A 15943-nucleotide genomic window follows, 5' to 3' on the forward strand; every position below is an offset into this window, starting at 1 on the left:
GTGAATGTGGCACTTGGGATGAAGTGACACGCTGGGGTTCGTGTCTGGGTTAGTACTGTACCTGCACACTGACTAAGGCCTTGGTGTCTCGAGTTTGGGTATGGACTCTTGCAGAGTACCAAGTTAATCTGTCTGTGAATAACCACGTTGTCTCAGGGTCGGCAGGGCCTGATAAACTCCATCCAGGAAGAAATCGACGGCGAGATGGCTTATCACAATAGGTTTTGTGTAAGGGCTTCTGGAGCATCTCCCTTCCACGTTCAGTGGATCTGGGGCATAGCAAGGTTTTGGAAAAATCTGTGGAGGAGTACCCGTTGCCGTTAGGCGTAGGAACAGATCTGTGGAACATGCCAGGCATAAGATTCCCCTTTTCATCTGTGTGCTCCTAAGACCAGAACTGTACCTTTCCATCCATTCTATTAATTTTAAGGGTCTGTTGGCATTTGCAATTCGCAGCCCTGCAGAGCGGGTAAGCTGGTCCATAGGTTGGCTTTCCAGGCAAATGCAGGTGTCTCCTTTCAGACTACAGACAAACCCCTCCTGGCATAAGGGCGGTATGCTTGCTTTCTTCAGTGAAGATTCATAATGCAGTACCTGTCCTGGTCCCACTGAGACTTTAAGGGGACAGATAGCAAGGAGAGGTGGTTTCTGGTAGAGGGTGGGCTTTGGTGCATATCCAACAGCCAGGCTTGTTTGCCTCTGCTGCTGGAGTTTGGACTGTGGCTATGGCCGACTTCTGGAATGAATACGTATAATCCGTATTCCGCCACAGGCTTATAAGCCAGGCTACCATGTGAAAACCTAGGCTTCCAAATCCCCATTAACAGGAGAAACAAACAGACACAAAGAGCAAAAACCTCTATCCCTTGGTTAAAGAGGAAATGCGGAGGGTTTCCGGACTCTGGCAGCCCAAAAGGCATTGAAAGATGTAAAGCCAGCAGTCGTGGAAGCTCCCTCGTTAGCCCTGCCAGACTACAACAAGCCTTTTTTATTATATTTAGGTAATATGGCTCTCAGAGGTGTTAGGAGGAAGAGGGCGGGACTCCCCGCCCGCGTGACGGGGCCTTTTGTCACAATGTGCTGGGTCACATGAGGCGCGGGGGGTGGTTGCCGTGTGCCATTGTGTGCACAGTGACGTGCTTGCGGCTGTCGGCCGGGAAACCCCTCACTGGAACCCTGAGGCAGGGGTTCTGTTGGTGCCGTCGCCAGCGGTCGTGCCTGGCAGCGCTGGGTGCACGAGAGGGAGCCAAGGCTGAGCCGGGGCCGTGGAGGCCTCTCCCCATCGTCCTCCCGCCCACCAGCAGACGCCGTCGCGGAGCAGGCACCGCCTGGCCCCAGCCATGCCTGGCGTGCACTACAAGTTCTCTGCCAAACTGGACTTTGATACCATCAGCTTCCACGGCCTCCACATCTCCCTGCATGACCTCAAGCGCCAGATCATGGGCCGCGAGCAGCTGAAGGCATCCAACTGCGACCTGCAGATCACCGACGCCCAGAGCAAAGAAGGTGAGTGGGGCGGCGGGCACGGGGCCTCGGGGACCGCCCGGCTGGTGGAGTTGCAGACCACCGCATGGGGCTGCAGCCTGCGGGAGCCCCGCTCTGCTCTTTGCAGCTCAACTCAGCGTAGCGTGAGTCAGCCTGGGGCTCGTCCCGCCAGCGTGTGGGGGATCAGGAGGGCCAGCGGCACCGGGGATACGCGGGGTGGGCAGCGTTAATGCCATTCAGCCACGACCGGTAGCTGTGACTTGTGTTGAGGCCTCACAGAGCTGTTTGTTTGGGGTTGCTGTTCTGACGACGGCCTTCGGATCCGTGCTTTAGAGCAGAGCTAGGCATGGAGGAATATGTGGTTGATGGGCGACATTTAGCGCTCACAGAAGCTTTGGTGTCCTGGAATTCTTCTAGGTAAAATGCTAAAAAGGTTTGGGAGGATATCTGTGGGGATAATCAGGACCTGTTTTAAAAAGGGGGGGTGTGGGGGGGTGGCGTGCCCTCTTCCCTGCTTCCTATAGACGCGTGTTCTGTAAAGGCAGAATTCCCTTCCAAAAGCCTGTTCTCAGGAATGATGCATTTTAACTTGCCTCTATTAAATTTGATGTGAATTTCATGACCTGTCTTTCATAACAGATGTTTTCACATTATTGTGGAAGAACTGCAAACTCCGTGACTCAGGTTTCTGTAACATTCTGACTCAGAACACTTGGAGAATGTGCTGTTCTGCTTATCAGGCAAAATCAACAAACTGTAACACCAAAATGGGCGTCTGAACTGGCCTTAGATGAATAGTTTTAGGGAAGAACAGTGCTCTTGGCAGACTGTCTCTTGAAGTCAGCCGTTGCTGGAGTTCAGTGTTGCAGCACGCACTTGACAGCTGTAGTAGTGCCACGATGTGATGTCTTCAGAAAACCTCGTGCTAACTCTGAGTGAAACCATTTGGCCTCACAGCTGCTGTCTTCAAGACTGCGCAAACTGAGCATTTCAGAGCAGACACTTCAGCAGCTTTTAAGGCTTGCCCTTCCCCGTGCCGTTTTGTTGATGTGCTAGTGTGGGGGATTTCTTTGGTTACGCCTCAGCGTGCAATTAATTCCTGGGCTGCCAGGCAGCATTGCTGTGTGGAGCCTTCCTAAAGGGTTTGGAGTTCCCCGTTTCCCTGGGTGAACTGAGGGTAAGCCGTGTGCCCATTCCAAAACCATGATGTTTCAGTGGAGCCCATGCAAGGTCTGTCTGGGAAGGAGCTGCTCGGGCTCTGTCCCCAGCAGGGCTGGGACCTCTCGGGGCTGTGCGGTCAGCGAGGTCAGTGTCCCTTGGCCAGGGGCTTAGGGCAGGTGTCTTTTAGTTCATTACCACGGGGTGTCCAGCTCGGCTTTCGCTTTCCCAGTCACACGCTGAAGTGGCAAGCCATGCCAATAAGGCATTAAGGCATCAGGCAGTCTGTGTAATCAGATTAATGACTGAAAGTATGTTAGATTTTATTGACTCATCCTTTCAAAGCAATGCAGGTGCTCTTTTGGAGCACAGTACTGTATAATCATAATGCAAATCAAAGTTCCATGAAGCATCTGGCCTACTGCACTAGCTAATTCAAGCAAGGATGAGATACCAACTGTGGTTGGGATCCTCTTTTGGTGGAAGCTGAAAATGCAGAAATAGCAGTCCAGTCTATTAATCAGGATGTTTCGAGGCAGTGCCAGCGACACAGAGGACTGGTTTGTCACAAAGTGTGCAAGTGGTGCTGATTAGAACAGAGTTGAAAAATGAGATGAGGAGAAAGCATATTTTTAAGCAGCAGGGAGAAAATGTGTTCTTGGGAAGTACCCTGTTTTCTGGTCGAGGCAGTCTGGCATGTCAGCAGTCATTTTGATCTCTTACTCTGCAGATCGCTTCCCCAGTCACGTAACAGCTGGTGAGCAAGACATCCAAGCCTAATAAAGGCTTTTCTTTGTCGTTTCGCATGTAGGCTTGCCTTCTGATGACTTCTGCTGAGCTTCTGTCCTTTATCGGAGTGAAAATACTTCTCTAGACAGTGCTCAGAGAGATGCCTTTGCAATGCTGTCAGCATCAAAATGGTGGATTAAAGCAGGCCATAAAAGAAAGTAGGAACTTTTTTCAGTAACCTGTTTATACCGTATATATGACCCAAATTATTAAAACTAGCAGATTTTTAGAATTATAGGTGAATTGAAAAATGGAATTTTTAAGTGGTGCATTAAATGTGAAGCAGTATAAATTTCAGAGCGTGGCTTGAGTTGTTTGTACTTTTTTGCAGGAAGAAGGTTGTGGATACTAATGCAGTTGTTAATTTAAGCTTTCTAAGTCATCATGAGGCAGCAGTCAAAGTAGCTGTTAACTTGCCTGCCTCCACTCATTCCTTGAAATACTTCTTTCCTGACTGTTCTGTCTCTTCTGCTCCTGACTTTACTATAACATCCAAATCTTCCTTTGCTTTTGCAAGCTTGCTGAATTGAATCCTTAGTTTTAATCTCAGGTCAGATTGAGAAAAGCCCAGTAGCCACTCACTGTCCGTCACTGGCAGTAAAACAAGTTTTGTGCTCAAAGGGAGTAGGAATCACCCATGTTGTTACCTCCAGCTTGCTGAGTATTTCTGTTGGAGCTCTGCTTGGACACGTGTGAAAAGTCGCCTTGTTGCGCAGGAGGTCACTGCTCACTTTGCAGAGGTTGAGGTGTGTGGTGAGGCCGAGGGACGCTACTTTGTAGGTCCTGGGAGTTGCCAAGTCTCTGCCAGGGGATGCTGCTGCCCATGGGGAACAGGTTCCTGCTGGGAGATGCCAGTAGGCAGATTACAAGGAATGGCTGCTGACAGTGCTTTAAAATATTTAGTCATATCCAGCTATCCTCATATATTCAGTCTCTTTCTCGGAGAGGTGCTACCCTTTGTAGTCATCCGCAGAACAACCACCATCCTCAGTCCGGCACAGGCACAGCAAACTCCTGTCTTTTTGTGGAGCCGCTGTTGCTTATCCTCCGTCTCTGGAATCTCAGTCCAGTGGTTTGTGGTGTGGACCAAAAGGAGTGCTCTGTGTGACTCCGTTCAGCAGGTAGAAGCAGCTGCTTTGGGCTTTGAGAACTGCAGCTGGCACGATCTCCTGGCAGTGGTTTGTCTGGGCCCGACAGCTGTTTGAGCTCCTGCTCCATCACACAGCCCCAGGGCAGGCCTTTCTTGACAGTGGCTGTGTGGTGGTGAGATTTTCCTTTTGAGAAGAGCTCCAGCTGTTGGCTTCAGGCTAGCACTTCTGTAAAAGCTTCTGTTTTTGTCATTAGTAGTCCTTTCTCCTATGATTTGAAACTGCTCCAAAGTCCCGAGGAAGCTTGCTGTTCAGCTCCGTAGGGGTTAAGATCGGAAATTAGTTTTGTCTCAAAGATTTCCCAGTTTTCTGAAGAAGGATTCCATCATTTGGAAATAGAAGTAAAATTTTCATTTCGTTGTTGAAATACTGTCTTCTGATAGGTATGTTTTGGTCTGAGAGAGGTTCCTGCCTGTAGGAATAATATGCTGAAAAATGGAGTGTAAATTGTGAAATATTCCTGTTCTGTGTGTGATCACTGAGTAAAACCACCCTGACGGAGCTTGACTAGACATACATCATCTTTGGTTTTCAGAGTATCGTTCCGATTCGTCTGTCAGGGTAAGGGCTTTTGATATTGAAGACCGTCGGCAGATTACAGGGAATGGCTGCTGACAGTGCTTTAAAAGATTTAATCTTATCCAGCTTGTGTAAGAACAAGATAAACACTGTTCTCGTGGAGAGGCCTTTGCATTTTAAGCTTATTCAGTCGAAGTGTCACAGGTAGTGTTTTTTTTTGTTTGGGCTTTATATAAAAGGTCACAAGGCTTCCCTCCTCTGCAGAAGACTAGCGTGGTGAAAGCCAAGGCAAAGCATGGAGAGCTTCAGGCACACTCTGTTTTCGAAAGGCTGTTAAAGCCTGTCTTTGCAAGTGATTTAGTTTGAGTGTCTCTGCTCTGCGAAAAGTGAATCGAAAGAATTCACATCCCTTTGGTTAATTCAAACTAGACAATTAGCTTAAGAGGGGAGAGACAGCTTTACTTTGAGCCAATTCTGCCTTCCTTGTGAAAGCAAGCTGAAAAAAGCCCCAACATTTCTGTGATTCAAATCCTAGCACTGCAGTTTCATTACTGTCCTGGTTTTAGCTTGGATAGAGTTAATCTTCCTCCCAGTAGCTGCTGTGCTTTGGATTTAGTAGGAGAACAGTGCTGACAATGCGGATGTTTTCAGTCATTGCTATGAAGTCAGGGACTTTTCCAGTCTCCCATGCTCAGCTGACGAGCAGGTGCGCAGGAGCTGGGAGGGAGCACAGCCAGCCCAAGCTGAGCAGCGGAAATATTCCATGCCAGGGATGGCACGCTCAATTTGTAAGGGTGGCTAGCAGGGGGGTAGGCATCCTTTTTCTTTAATTCGCTTTTCTATGAGTTGGCATCCTCTCCTGTCTGGGAGTTCGAACTTTTGCAGGAGTTTGGTCTTCAGCGGGAATTTTGCAAAATTCATGAAATCTGCAAGTTCCAGGTTCTGTGATCGCTGCTGGGGAACTGGCTGGGAATCGGTCATTAGGTGGTGGGAACATTGTATTGTATAGAGTTTGTTTTGCATATTCAGTAGCAGTAGTAGCTGTAGTATTTCCTTTGTTGTCTTATTAAACTGTCTTTATCTCAGCCCCTGAGTTTCCCCTTCTGTCCATTTCTGCTCCCCATCACACTGGGGGGGAAGGGGAGGAGTGAGCGAGCGGCTGTCGGGACCTCGTTGCTGGCTGCTGCGTTAAACCCCAACAGTTTCCGTTGAAATGTGAAGCACTGCCCAGCTGATAAGTGTGGCTGTTGACGGATTAAGCTCGCAGAAGCAGAGTTGGCAGGCTCTCCTCTCTGTTCTGTCAGTCCTGAGCACTGGCAGCAGAAGGAAATCACTTTTAGTGAACATCTTGGAAGGCAATGGCACAGAGCTTCATGCTTTAGCCAAGCGCCTGTTTTGTTGCAGGGCAAGCCAGTCAGATGTTACAATCTGGTTTCTGCAGGGGAGACCTTGTTTTTCTCCAAAGATCTACTGGTTTTGTAGCCTACCAGAAGCAAAAGCAACTGAATCTCCATCAGGAAAGAACTTCATGCATTAGCAGACTCTCTTTTTGTGACCTCTGAGACCCTTTTGTTGTTGGCATTGAAACTACTTTTAAAAAAAAGAAAAAGATTTTGCTGCTTGTGTTTGATGATCAAACCCAAAGATTACTTGAAATGTACTGTTAGTGTGTTTGAGACAACAAAAGCGTGATGTTACATATAAAATGTTGCTTTCATAGCTGTAAAGGTATTCTCTGAAGTGCTATGTAATTACATACGAATATACATTCCTATGAATTCACAAAGGTTTTTTTTCTGAATTCGTGTTTTTTTCAGAATACACTGATGATAATGCCCTGATTCCGAAGAACTCATCAGTTATTGTCAGAAGAATCCCTGCCAGAGGACTCAGAGCTACCAGCAAAACACATGCTGCGTAGGTATCTGTAAAGCATTGCCTGCTCGGTTAGGGGTTTCAGGGTGTTAACTTGGTTTATGGACGTCAGTTCACAGAGGCGTTCAGGTTGTACCTCTCCTGCTAAAGCTGCTGTTAGGTTTTGGTGGAATGAGGTGGATTTTAACCTGTGTCCACCAAAGCAGACAGACATTTTTAGGCCTGCTGGACATGGGGTTCAAACTCCAACAATGGTAACTTTTAAGATGATGCTGTTGGGTTTGTTCTTGGGCTTGATTGTTCTGAGACCCAAGCTGTAGATCCCGTTTCCTCTGTGTGGAGAGATTCCTTATTCTCTGTGTTTGCTTTTACTGCTTTTGTAGTAGAGAGAGAGAGGCATTTGCGTTGTAGTGTAAACTTACCATCTGCTCCATCCTCCAAAGAGTCTGATTCTCAGTGTTTGACTAGTTCTTGCATTTGGGGGAGGGGGGTGGGATATGGCAAGTGTTCTTACGCCCCAAATCTGGGTATTTTTGCACACAAGCCTATAGAGGAAAGACCAAGGCTTGCCAGCTGGTGACCCGTGCAAACAAGAAGTTTAGAACTCTTAGAGTAATTTGTGATGAAGTAGACATGTGACTTAGGGGTTTTGTTTTAGTTGCACTGCATGTCCCAAGAGAGACCAGTTTCTGGATACAAATACATTTCGACATTCACTAGACTATCAGAACACATTGTTTTGGTTTTCAGGTTCTGTAATCTGCTTTCACTGCTTTAAGCTGGGTACAAGTGCTTTATTTTAACTTCTGATCACCTTTATTTCTTCTTCCAGAAGTCGAACTGAGCCAGGGAGTGGAACATCAAAAGCAGTACGTAAAAAACCAATCTCACACTTTTTTTCTGTAAAACTGCATTTAATTCTAAACGGTGTAGCCTTGTGCTAATTTTCCACACATTGCCTTAAAACATGGTATATGCTGTAAATGCACTGTATTCGATTCAGCATAGTAAAAGCTGAGGAATGCCATCACTGGCACAGTTCTAATGTGAATATTGGTATTTGTGCCTACTGATGCATTGTATTTCATATTGAATATGCTGGAATACTTCCTGTATGATTTTGTGTTGCACAGATAATGCAGGATCGTTTTTAGATCACATAGGTTCGAGGTTTGCACAGCTGAGCGTGGTGCCATGTTCTACACCTGTCTGTCTGTAGCTGGTTAAATGAACGCTTGCATAGCTTGTTGTGTGCTTTTTGTTTCTTGCAAGAAGAATTGTTTGGAGTGTATTTTTTTCCATTTTCACGTTGTATCACTTAGCTTTTGTTTTTAAATACTTTTTTTTTGCCTAATGTTTTTTGACAATGTTATCAAAAACCATGGAGAACCTATTATTGTTAAACCTGGTGTCCTGTTTCTTACTTCTACCTTGGGGGTTCAAACAAATACAAACCCCAACTTACCTGATATGTTTTGAGGCCAGTTCTTGCAGCTAAATGATTTCTTTTCACGTCCTTAAAAAGTGGGTATTTGTTCTTAAGCCTGTGTAATTGAAATGATATTGTTTGGGCCCCGCTGAGTACATCAATGTCTTTCATAGATTGGCGTGAATGTAAATGGGATTATCACGTTCTGCATCTAATCTTTCCACTTTATCTGATGAAGCAGTTTAGTTTCACAGTTTGCCTGCAAATGAAAGCATATAAAGCAGAATGTACAAATTCTGGCAGCAGGTTAGAGCCTGGTGCTTTTGTGGGTAAGAGCCCTGTCCTTTTTCCTAACTTCTGCCTGCTGTCCGTTTTTGGGTGTGGGTGACTTCAGGGTTGGACGCTGCTTTAATTTCCCAAAGGTTCAGCCTTTCTTTAGTATGCCACCGCTTTGAAGATATATTTGGAAAAGGGGCAGCATTGCTCTTCAGGTTTCAAAGCACTGTCATTCTGCTGCTGAAATAGAAACAAGTAACACAAGGAAATATCGAACTGGTAATGGTCTAGACCTTGATTTGCCATTTGGCTCGACGACTATGTGTAACTATGCATGTCAAAACAGCCCTTATGGTAAAAAACTTACTATGTGGTGGTTTGTATTTTTCATCTTTATTTGAAGTATGACTGCTTTTTCTTCACTAGAATCATGTGAGGCATTACACTAACCCTGGATCACTGGATCTGATCACTTGATTAGCTGTTAGGATAATTTAAATCAGAAACTCATGAACTCTGGGTCTATGTTTTCTGAAGCATACAGCCTCTGATTTCCTTGCAATGGTATGCAATTAACTTCATATGGAAAACTTTTTGTATGTAGGTCTAAAAACACCAAGTCTAAACCTGACTTCTGCAATTCTACCACTGGTGGGTTCAAATTCCTTTTTGGACATCAGTGCCTCTCTATTGTGACTTTGAGTAAGTTGAACTGGCCCTCGTAGTTAATTTCATGCATTTACATAAACCACGTTTATGGTATTTGATATAATTCAGATGGGGTTTTATTTCTTGAAAACAGTATTTTTCTCTTTGTTTACTGCCATGCCTATAAAGACAAGTCCCAAGCTCATAAATAAAGTTCACATTCTTTTAGCCTCGTGTGTTCCCTGGCATGTCCGTATTACCTTTCCAAGGAACATTTTCCCATAAACTAACAGAGACGTCTCAGAAAAAAACAACAAAAAAACAACCAAACAATCCTGGAGCGGGAGAGAAGACTTAGTGTGAGATAGAACTAATGAAAGGTAGTGAAGGACAAAGCAAAACCATGCCCTTCTTGTTCGCTCTGACTGTCCCTGATTTGGGTTGTCAAGCCAAGGTGCAAGCCGTGCGTCTCTCTTTACAAGTCCCCTCTCCCTCTTGCACTGTAAAAGCGCTGCAGCCTCAGGTGCTGCTAGTGCTGGAGACACAACTAGCTTTATTCTTAAAGTTAGCTCAGGTCTTAGTCTAAAGTGTGGGGTTTGGGGTTTTTGTTTGTTTGTTTGTTTTTAATACACATATTTCTGTACACATTTCCAAGGAGAACCTGCATCTTAGTGTGGTAGGAAGAAGTCACTGGACAGCTTGTCAATTACTGTAGAACAGTAAAGCAGCAAAATTAAAAGGAGTTACGATGTTTTTTAGAAGAGCATGCACAAGAACTTATACTTTGAACATTTCTTCCTTGTCTTGCTCTTCTGTTAGCTATCATTCTACACTTCCAAATGTGCGCTGCTGTCCCACTGTTACTACAGCCAGAGCGAGGAAGTGGATACTTTTTGATTTAGTGTTCCTATTTCAGACTGCGAGGATCTCGAGGTGGTATTTGTCCTCAGAGGCTGCAGAAATGCAGAGAGTCCTGGCCATTGTCTGAGCACTGTCAAGCACAACGGTGATCCTTCCTGGCTGAAGTTTGAGTGCAGTCAGGCTATCAGGTTTTAGGAAAGCACTGTAATCTAAATGTAGCCCTCCAGCAGTGAGGTTAGCCTTTTCCTCCTATTTTCTGTGCCCCTTCCCACTCGCTTTATGTCAGTTCCTTTTTAGCCTTCTGTTGGAAATGGGAGTTAATATATTGACTGTTGATTTTGGGTGTTTGGGTTTTTTTTCAAATTCTTCTGCAGTATTTTCTTAAGGTTGTATACAGCTTTCGCAGAGATGTTTTTTCTACTTGACTGATTGGAGGAACTGGCAGGAAATACTATAGTAGAAATTTCAAGGGAAAAAAGGCACAAGATTGTGGGATCATTGGAAGATGGCTGTTGGACAAACATAGTAAATAGTACCCAAGTTACCTATTTTCTGATTTTGAGAACTGTTTAGTAGAAAGGAGTGCTATTACCTCCTTTAAGAAATTAGACCATATCCTGCAGGCCACATAACAACTGCTTCCTGGCAAAAAACGCAAACTAGGTAATAGTTTATGAACAGCTGTGTTTCAATTACTGGTCAAGAGGAGACTGTTCAATGCTAGACTCCAACAGAGAGCTTTCCTAATTTCTTGTTTGCTTCTGAAAAACCACAGAATTATAATGGTTGTGCTTCCGTGAGAGAACATAGGCCTGTCTTTCCACATGTAAAAAGCAGTGTCATGTGGAGCGTGAAGCTTCAAAATACACGATCAGGCTTCCTTTTTAACAGAACTAGGTACGAAATGTTCTGAAGAGAAGGGAAGTCGAATCCTCTGGTCAGACTTGAGATGGAAAGACGGTCTCTTTTTGCCGTTCTGCATGTGATTTGAGTGTCTTTCTGGCATCATTTTACCAGTGTAAGCTGTACTGCTGCTGGTGGCATAATGGAATTCAATATCCTGGAAAAACAACCAGATAAGTGTTACCCTTGGAAAAACTGCACTTTGATGTTAGTTCTCAATAAACACCGCAGCCCTCAAGCGGCCTGAGGACTTCATTCCTGCAGCTGCTCCAGTAGGTATCTGGGAGAGAGGAGTGTGGTTGCAATGGAGAGAAAAATTCCAGGATTGTGCTCTGAATCCATGCTTTCATCATCATTAAAAACTGGTTTTGGTCTGACAGCAAGGAGAATAAGATTAAATTCTCACACTTTCCAAACCAATTTGGGCAGTATGGCCCGTGGTCTAATAAAATACAGGAAATCAGTTTTCTCAGTTTTTATAGGCTACTCTGTCATGGGAAACACATTTATTTCAACACTTCGAGCAGTTTGTTTTTTTCTAGACAAAGTGGTGGGTTACTTTTATGGCTAATGTTTCGGATTGGTGCTTTTATTGGGGTTTTGTGGGGTACGGTGAGTTTGGCATTTTTACACTTACTGGCAGGAGGGGCAGCGTTCATGTCTCAGGGCTGATATGCCTGGACTTTGTTTTGACAGGCAGCTACTGTGTGCTTAGAAGCCTAACCTTGTGCATTTATGAATGATGAGACATTAACCGATTCATTTAAAAACTACACTGAAAAAAAGTTTCCTGAAGTGACGCTTCCTTCTCAAATAAACTTAATTTTTTTAAAATCCCTTTTAGCTGAATATTGACAGCTGCCTTACTCCTTTGACTTTTAAGCAGTGTTGAGCATTTGGCAAGGGTCTCTCTCCGAGATATTCTGGAGGAATGAGTAGATCTCAAGTGGCTTTGGTTGTTTTAGTTTCTTCTCCTTCATCACATCGGCACTCTCAGGCTGTCAAAGGTTTGGACTTTGTTTGGAACAAGTACAAATCACACCAAGTTGGAAATGCCTCTTTCAGTGACGCTCAGAGGATATAGTGCAGACTTTCAGACTACAGCAGAGGTTAACTATTGTTGTGTTTTGGTTGTAGAACTTCAAAATGTGTTTCATTTTTTGTGAACAGGTTGATGACTCTTCTGCATCTCTTCCTCTGGCCCAGCTTATTAAGGTACATATATATTCTTGTCAAATCCTTAAAAATCAAAAGAGTTTCCTTCATATTTTAAAATCTTATACTGTGATCTATAGCTGGATCACTGTTTCAATCTGAACACAACATTACTTTCATTTATAATAGTTTAAAATATTTATTTGAATCTTAAAATATGAGTATCTTTTGACACTGTCCTTTAAAGAGAAGCTCCCACTTTGGGAAGGTAGAAGGTGAGCACCTTGTCAGACTCAACGTGATGTGGCACTATTACTCATCTTCAAGACACAAAGAAGAAGAACCTCAGATGCCGTTTACCGTTTCTAACACTTTTCATTAATTTTGCATTGGAAACTACCACAATTCTCAGCGAAGAATTCAATTCCTGTAAGTTGTGGACATTTCAGTGGGGTTTGCAAGAACCAAAACGGAGGCGTTTCTGTAACACAGACAACAGCGCTGTCGCGAAACCTGTCTGTGGTTCTGTAAACTCCTGTGAAGTTTGGCTCTAAAATGTGAAACACTGCCCAAGTGGTGTACACATTTCAGCTTTCTGGAAAACGCAAATATTTCCAAAAAGTGCAGGAACATAAGATAAAGCAGCTCAAAACTGTTACGTACTTGACCTCTTCAGTGCAGACCGGCTTAGCATGGAGGCAGTGTGTTACAGTCAAAAGTTTTCTGGTTTATTATTACTGTGTATTAAAGGGCATACTTGAATTGTGGTCTATTCCTAGAAATATTTTGTGGGTTTTGGATGTCTTCTGGAAACTCTTTGGGTTCCAACAAATTAGTCAGGTATCCATAAAGTTTTCTGTAAGAGTTCATGGAAATGATTTCAAAGATGTTGGTCTGGATTATGTTACTGTTCAGAAAAAATTGTGTGTATGAAACAACCATTTAATACAACGCTGAAACGAGTGGGCACTTTTCTGAATGAACGTGTATAAAACCAAACCCACGAGTGACTGATCTCAGTGATAGGTGCTTGAAGGTCCAGACCATTTACAGTCGCTCCCTTAGAGCCTGCTTGTATCTGGAATCACAGAATAGTAGGGGTTGGAAGGGACCTCTGTGGGTCATCTCGTCCAACCCTCCTGCCGAAGCAGGGTCACCCAGAGAAGGCTGCACAGGACCTTGTCCAGGCGGGGCTGGAATATCTCCAGAGAAGGAGACTCCACAGCCTCCCTGGGCAGCCTGGGCCAGGGCTCCGTCACCCTCAGAGGGAAGAAGTTCTTCCTCGTGTTCAGACGGAACTTCCTGTGCCTCACTTTGTGCCCATTGCCCCTTGTCCTGTCACTGGGCACCACTGAAAAGAGCTTGGCCCCATCCTCCTGACACCCACCCTTCAGATATTTGAACAAAGAGGACTTTAAAACAAATCAGCTGGCTTCACTGATTTGAAGATCTAGTTCTGCATAGGGCTCTATTACAATTTGTCTATTAAAAGGGCACAATCAACTGGAAGAAAGTGCATGTTTTTCTTACAGTAGTTCAAGAAGTTAGCAGGGGGGGAGCTTGGTCAAATTTCTACTGAAAAGAATCTTTTGTCTTGCTGAGTGACTTTAAAAAACTTGATTGTTTTTAATGCTTCCGTGTCTGAAGCTGAATTTCATCAAGCAGAAACAACTGCCCCGACTCTTCAGCTGGGTGTCCTTTCAATGCCGTAAAATGGAAATAAGGATACTTGCATACGTCTTTCTCAGTGAAATGTGCAGTGGATGTCTTCTCCTTCAAATAGTCTGGGGCTTAAAAACCGGTTTAAAAACACTGAATACTACAGGTTTTTCTACGCACAGGTTCAGTCCACTCGGAATAGAATTGGATTGGTTACACAAGTCCTTCTGTAAGGCCCGAACAGAGCCTAAGGACTGGAGTGCCCAAGAATGCTCCTGTCAAGTAGATTGACAGGTACACAAAGACCATGCTGTGGCGTGAGGACTCCCCAGAACATCTCCAGGACAACTCTCTTTTGTAGAAGCAGCTGTCTTCATGCCCCCCACCTAGCGCTGTGCTGTTCTTTGCAGGATGGGATGAGTGATGTTGTCTTTGCTGTGTGGGCTGAAATGTGTTTCCAGTGTGTGTGCCAATAACTGTCTGCTCAACAGACTGCCAACCTGGCTGCGGCCAATGCTTCCGAAGAGGATAAAATAAAGGCCATGATGGTGCAGTCTTGCCAGGAGTACGATCCCATCAAGTAAGTGTTGAGAATGCCAAATCTTTTCTTTGGAGATTATGGAAAGGTTGTAGAGATGTTTGTTTTAGCAAGAGAGACAAAGCATACCTTTTTCTTTTTTTCCCCAAAAATCTCCAGTTACATGAAAAGACCCGTGGGTCCACCTCCATCATCGTTCCCTTGCCGTTACTATGGAAAACCAGGCCACTATAGAAGGAACTGCCCGACAAGTGGGGTAAGGTGGTGGGGGACTGTTGCGGTGGGAACGAGGACTCGATCAATATGATCCATAACAGTCACCTTTATTAGCAGAGAATCTTTATTATATGGACAGCACTCGGTACAGCACTCGGTTGTGACTGGTCACTATTCATAGAGCGTCTATTAATAGAACACCCGGATTATATAGGCAGAACTTGACTATGATTGGTTACTATTCATAGAACGTCTGTTTACCTGCAGCCAGCCTTGGGGCATCTGTTTATCCACAGCCGGCCTCTCGATGGCCTTGAGGCCTGTGCTGCTGCAGAGCGATCAAGTCCATATTCAGAGTGTCTGGGCTGCTCGCAATATGTCCCTGTTCTTCCAGAAATCCCACAGGGGACCTCTGGTGTTGCTCGGGTTTTCATATTTTCACCTTGGCAGTCACAGGGCAAATGCACGAAGACTCCTGTTAAGAATTGTTTCTCTTGGGGTGAAGTACAGAGGTTCTAGGGCAGTGTTGCAAAGCTCCTCAAAATTCAAGGGAAACCTGGAATGATAAAAGCAAAATTTTCTTTCTTCTGGATCATAGACATTAAAGATGAGCACAGATCTTTCTTGGTTAATTTTCATGCCTATTTTTATCTATTTCACTATTACTGTAAATTTTTCTGGTTTGAGCTCTTTTTAATGACAGTTCATGGTTTCCAGTGTTCCGTATAAAACCAAGATGATTCTGTTGACCCCATCCACTGAATATTTGCGTGTTTTAATTACACAAGTCTCTGCTTGAGTTTTCATGCCACTGAACGTTAGTCACTGACTGTACACGCGTGAGGTGTGAATCCAGCCCTCGTATAGGGACGGAGAACAGAAGTTTCTCCGGTGACTGATTCAGGGCACGGAATTGAGCTCTGGCTCTGAGCTGCGCTTTGGAGGAGGAGCGGGTTTGTGTCTCTCCCCTGCGTGGATGCTGAGCTCAGGGATATTTCACGCTTAAGGAACCTGAAGTTAAGCCAAAGAATGTCGACTGAGTGCAAACCACTGCTCAAGCCTTCGGAACATCCTGGCTATATTCATTTAGGAAAAGAAGTATTTTAGCTGAGCAACCCCTACGCTAGGTGAAAGGAGAGGATTACAGGCTTTTGCTGCTTCAAATCAACATTGAAAGGTCATTTGAAGTGTGGGCCTTAAGATGAGATATGTCTGCATTTCTTTTCTGAACAGGACAAAAATTTTGTGCCTGCTCCCAGAATGAGAAGGAGCACAGGAATTCCG

General features: G+C 44.6%; 1 protein-coding gene across 1 annotated transcript; it reads left to right on the top strand.

Moving 5' to 3' along the window:
- The first annotated feature begins 1340 nt into the window (after positions 1–1340).
- On the top strand, positions 1341–15665 carry LOC142365263 (E3 ubiquitin-protein ligase RBBP6-like). The gene is made up of 7 exons (XM_075445912.1): positions 1341–1506; positions 6917–7016; positions 7807–7843; positions 12262–12306; positions 14397–14485; positions 14603–14699; positions 15564–15665. Exons 1-7 carry the CDS (start codon positions 1341–1343, stop codon positions 15663–15665), a joined length of 636 nt encoding a protein of 211 aa, XP_075302027.1.
- The last annotated feature ends 278 nt before the right edge of the window (positions 15666–15943 follow it).

Source organism: Opisthocomus hoazin, chromosome 34 (genome assembly GCF_030867145.1).
Source record: "Opisthocomus hoazin isolate bOpiHoa1 chromosome 34, bOpiHoa1.hap1, whole genome shotgun sequence".
Taxonomy (NCBI): domain Eukaryota; kingdom Metazoa; phylum Chordata; class Aves; order Opisthocomiformes; family Opisthocomidae; genus Opisthocomus; species Opisthocomus hoazin.

Coding starts and splice junctions, on each gene's coding strand:
- LOC142365263 (XM_075445912.1), top strand. CDS start 1,341: ATGCCTGGCGTGCACTACAAGTTCTCTGCCAAACTGGACTTTGATACC. Junction 12,307..14,396: donor CTCTGGCCCAGCTTATTAAG/GTACATATATAT, acceptor TCTGCTCAACAG/ACTGCCAACCTGGCTGCGGC. Junction 14,486..14,602: donor CAGGAGTACGATCCCATCAA/GTAAGTGTTGAG, acceptor AAAAATCTCCAG/TTACATGAAAAGACCCGTGG.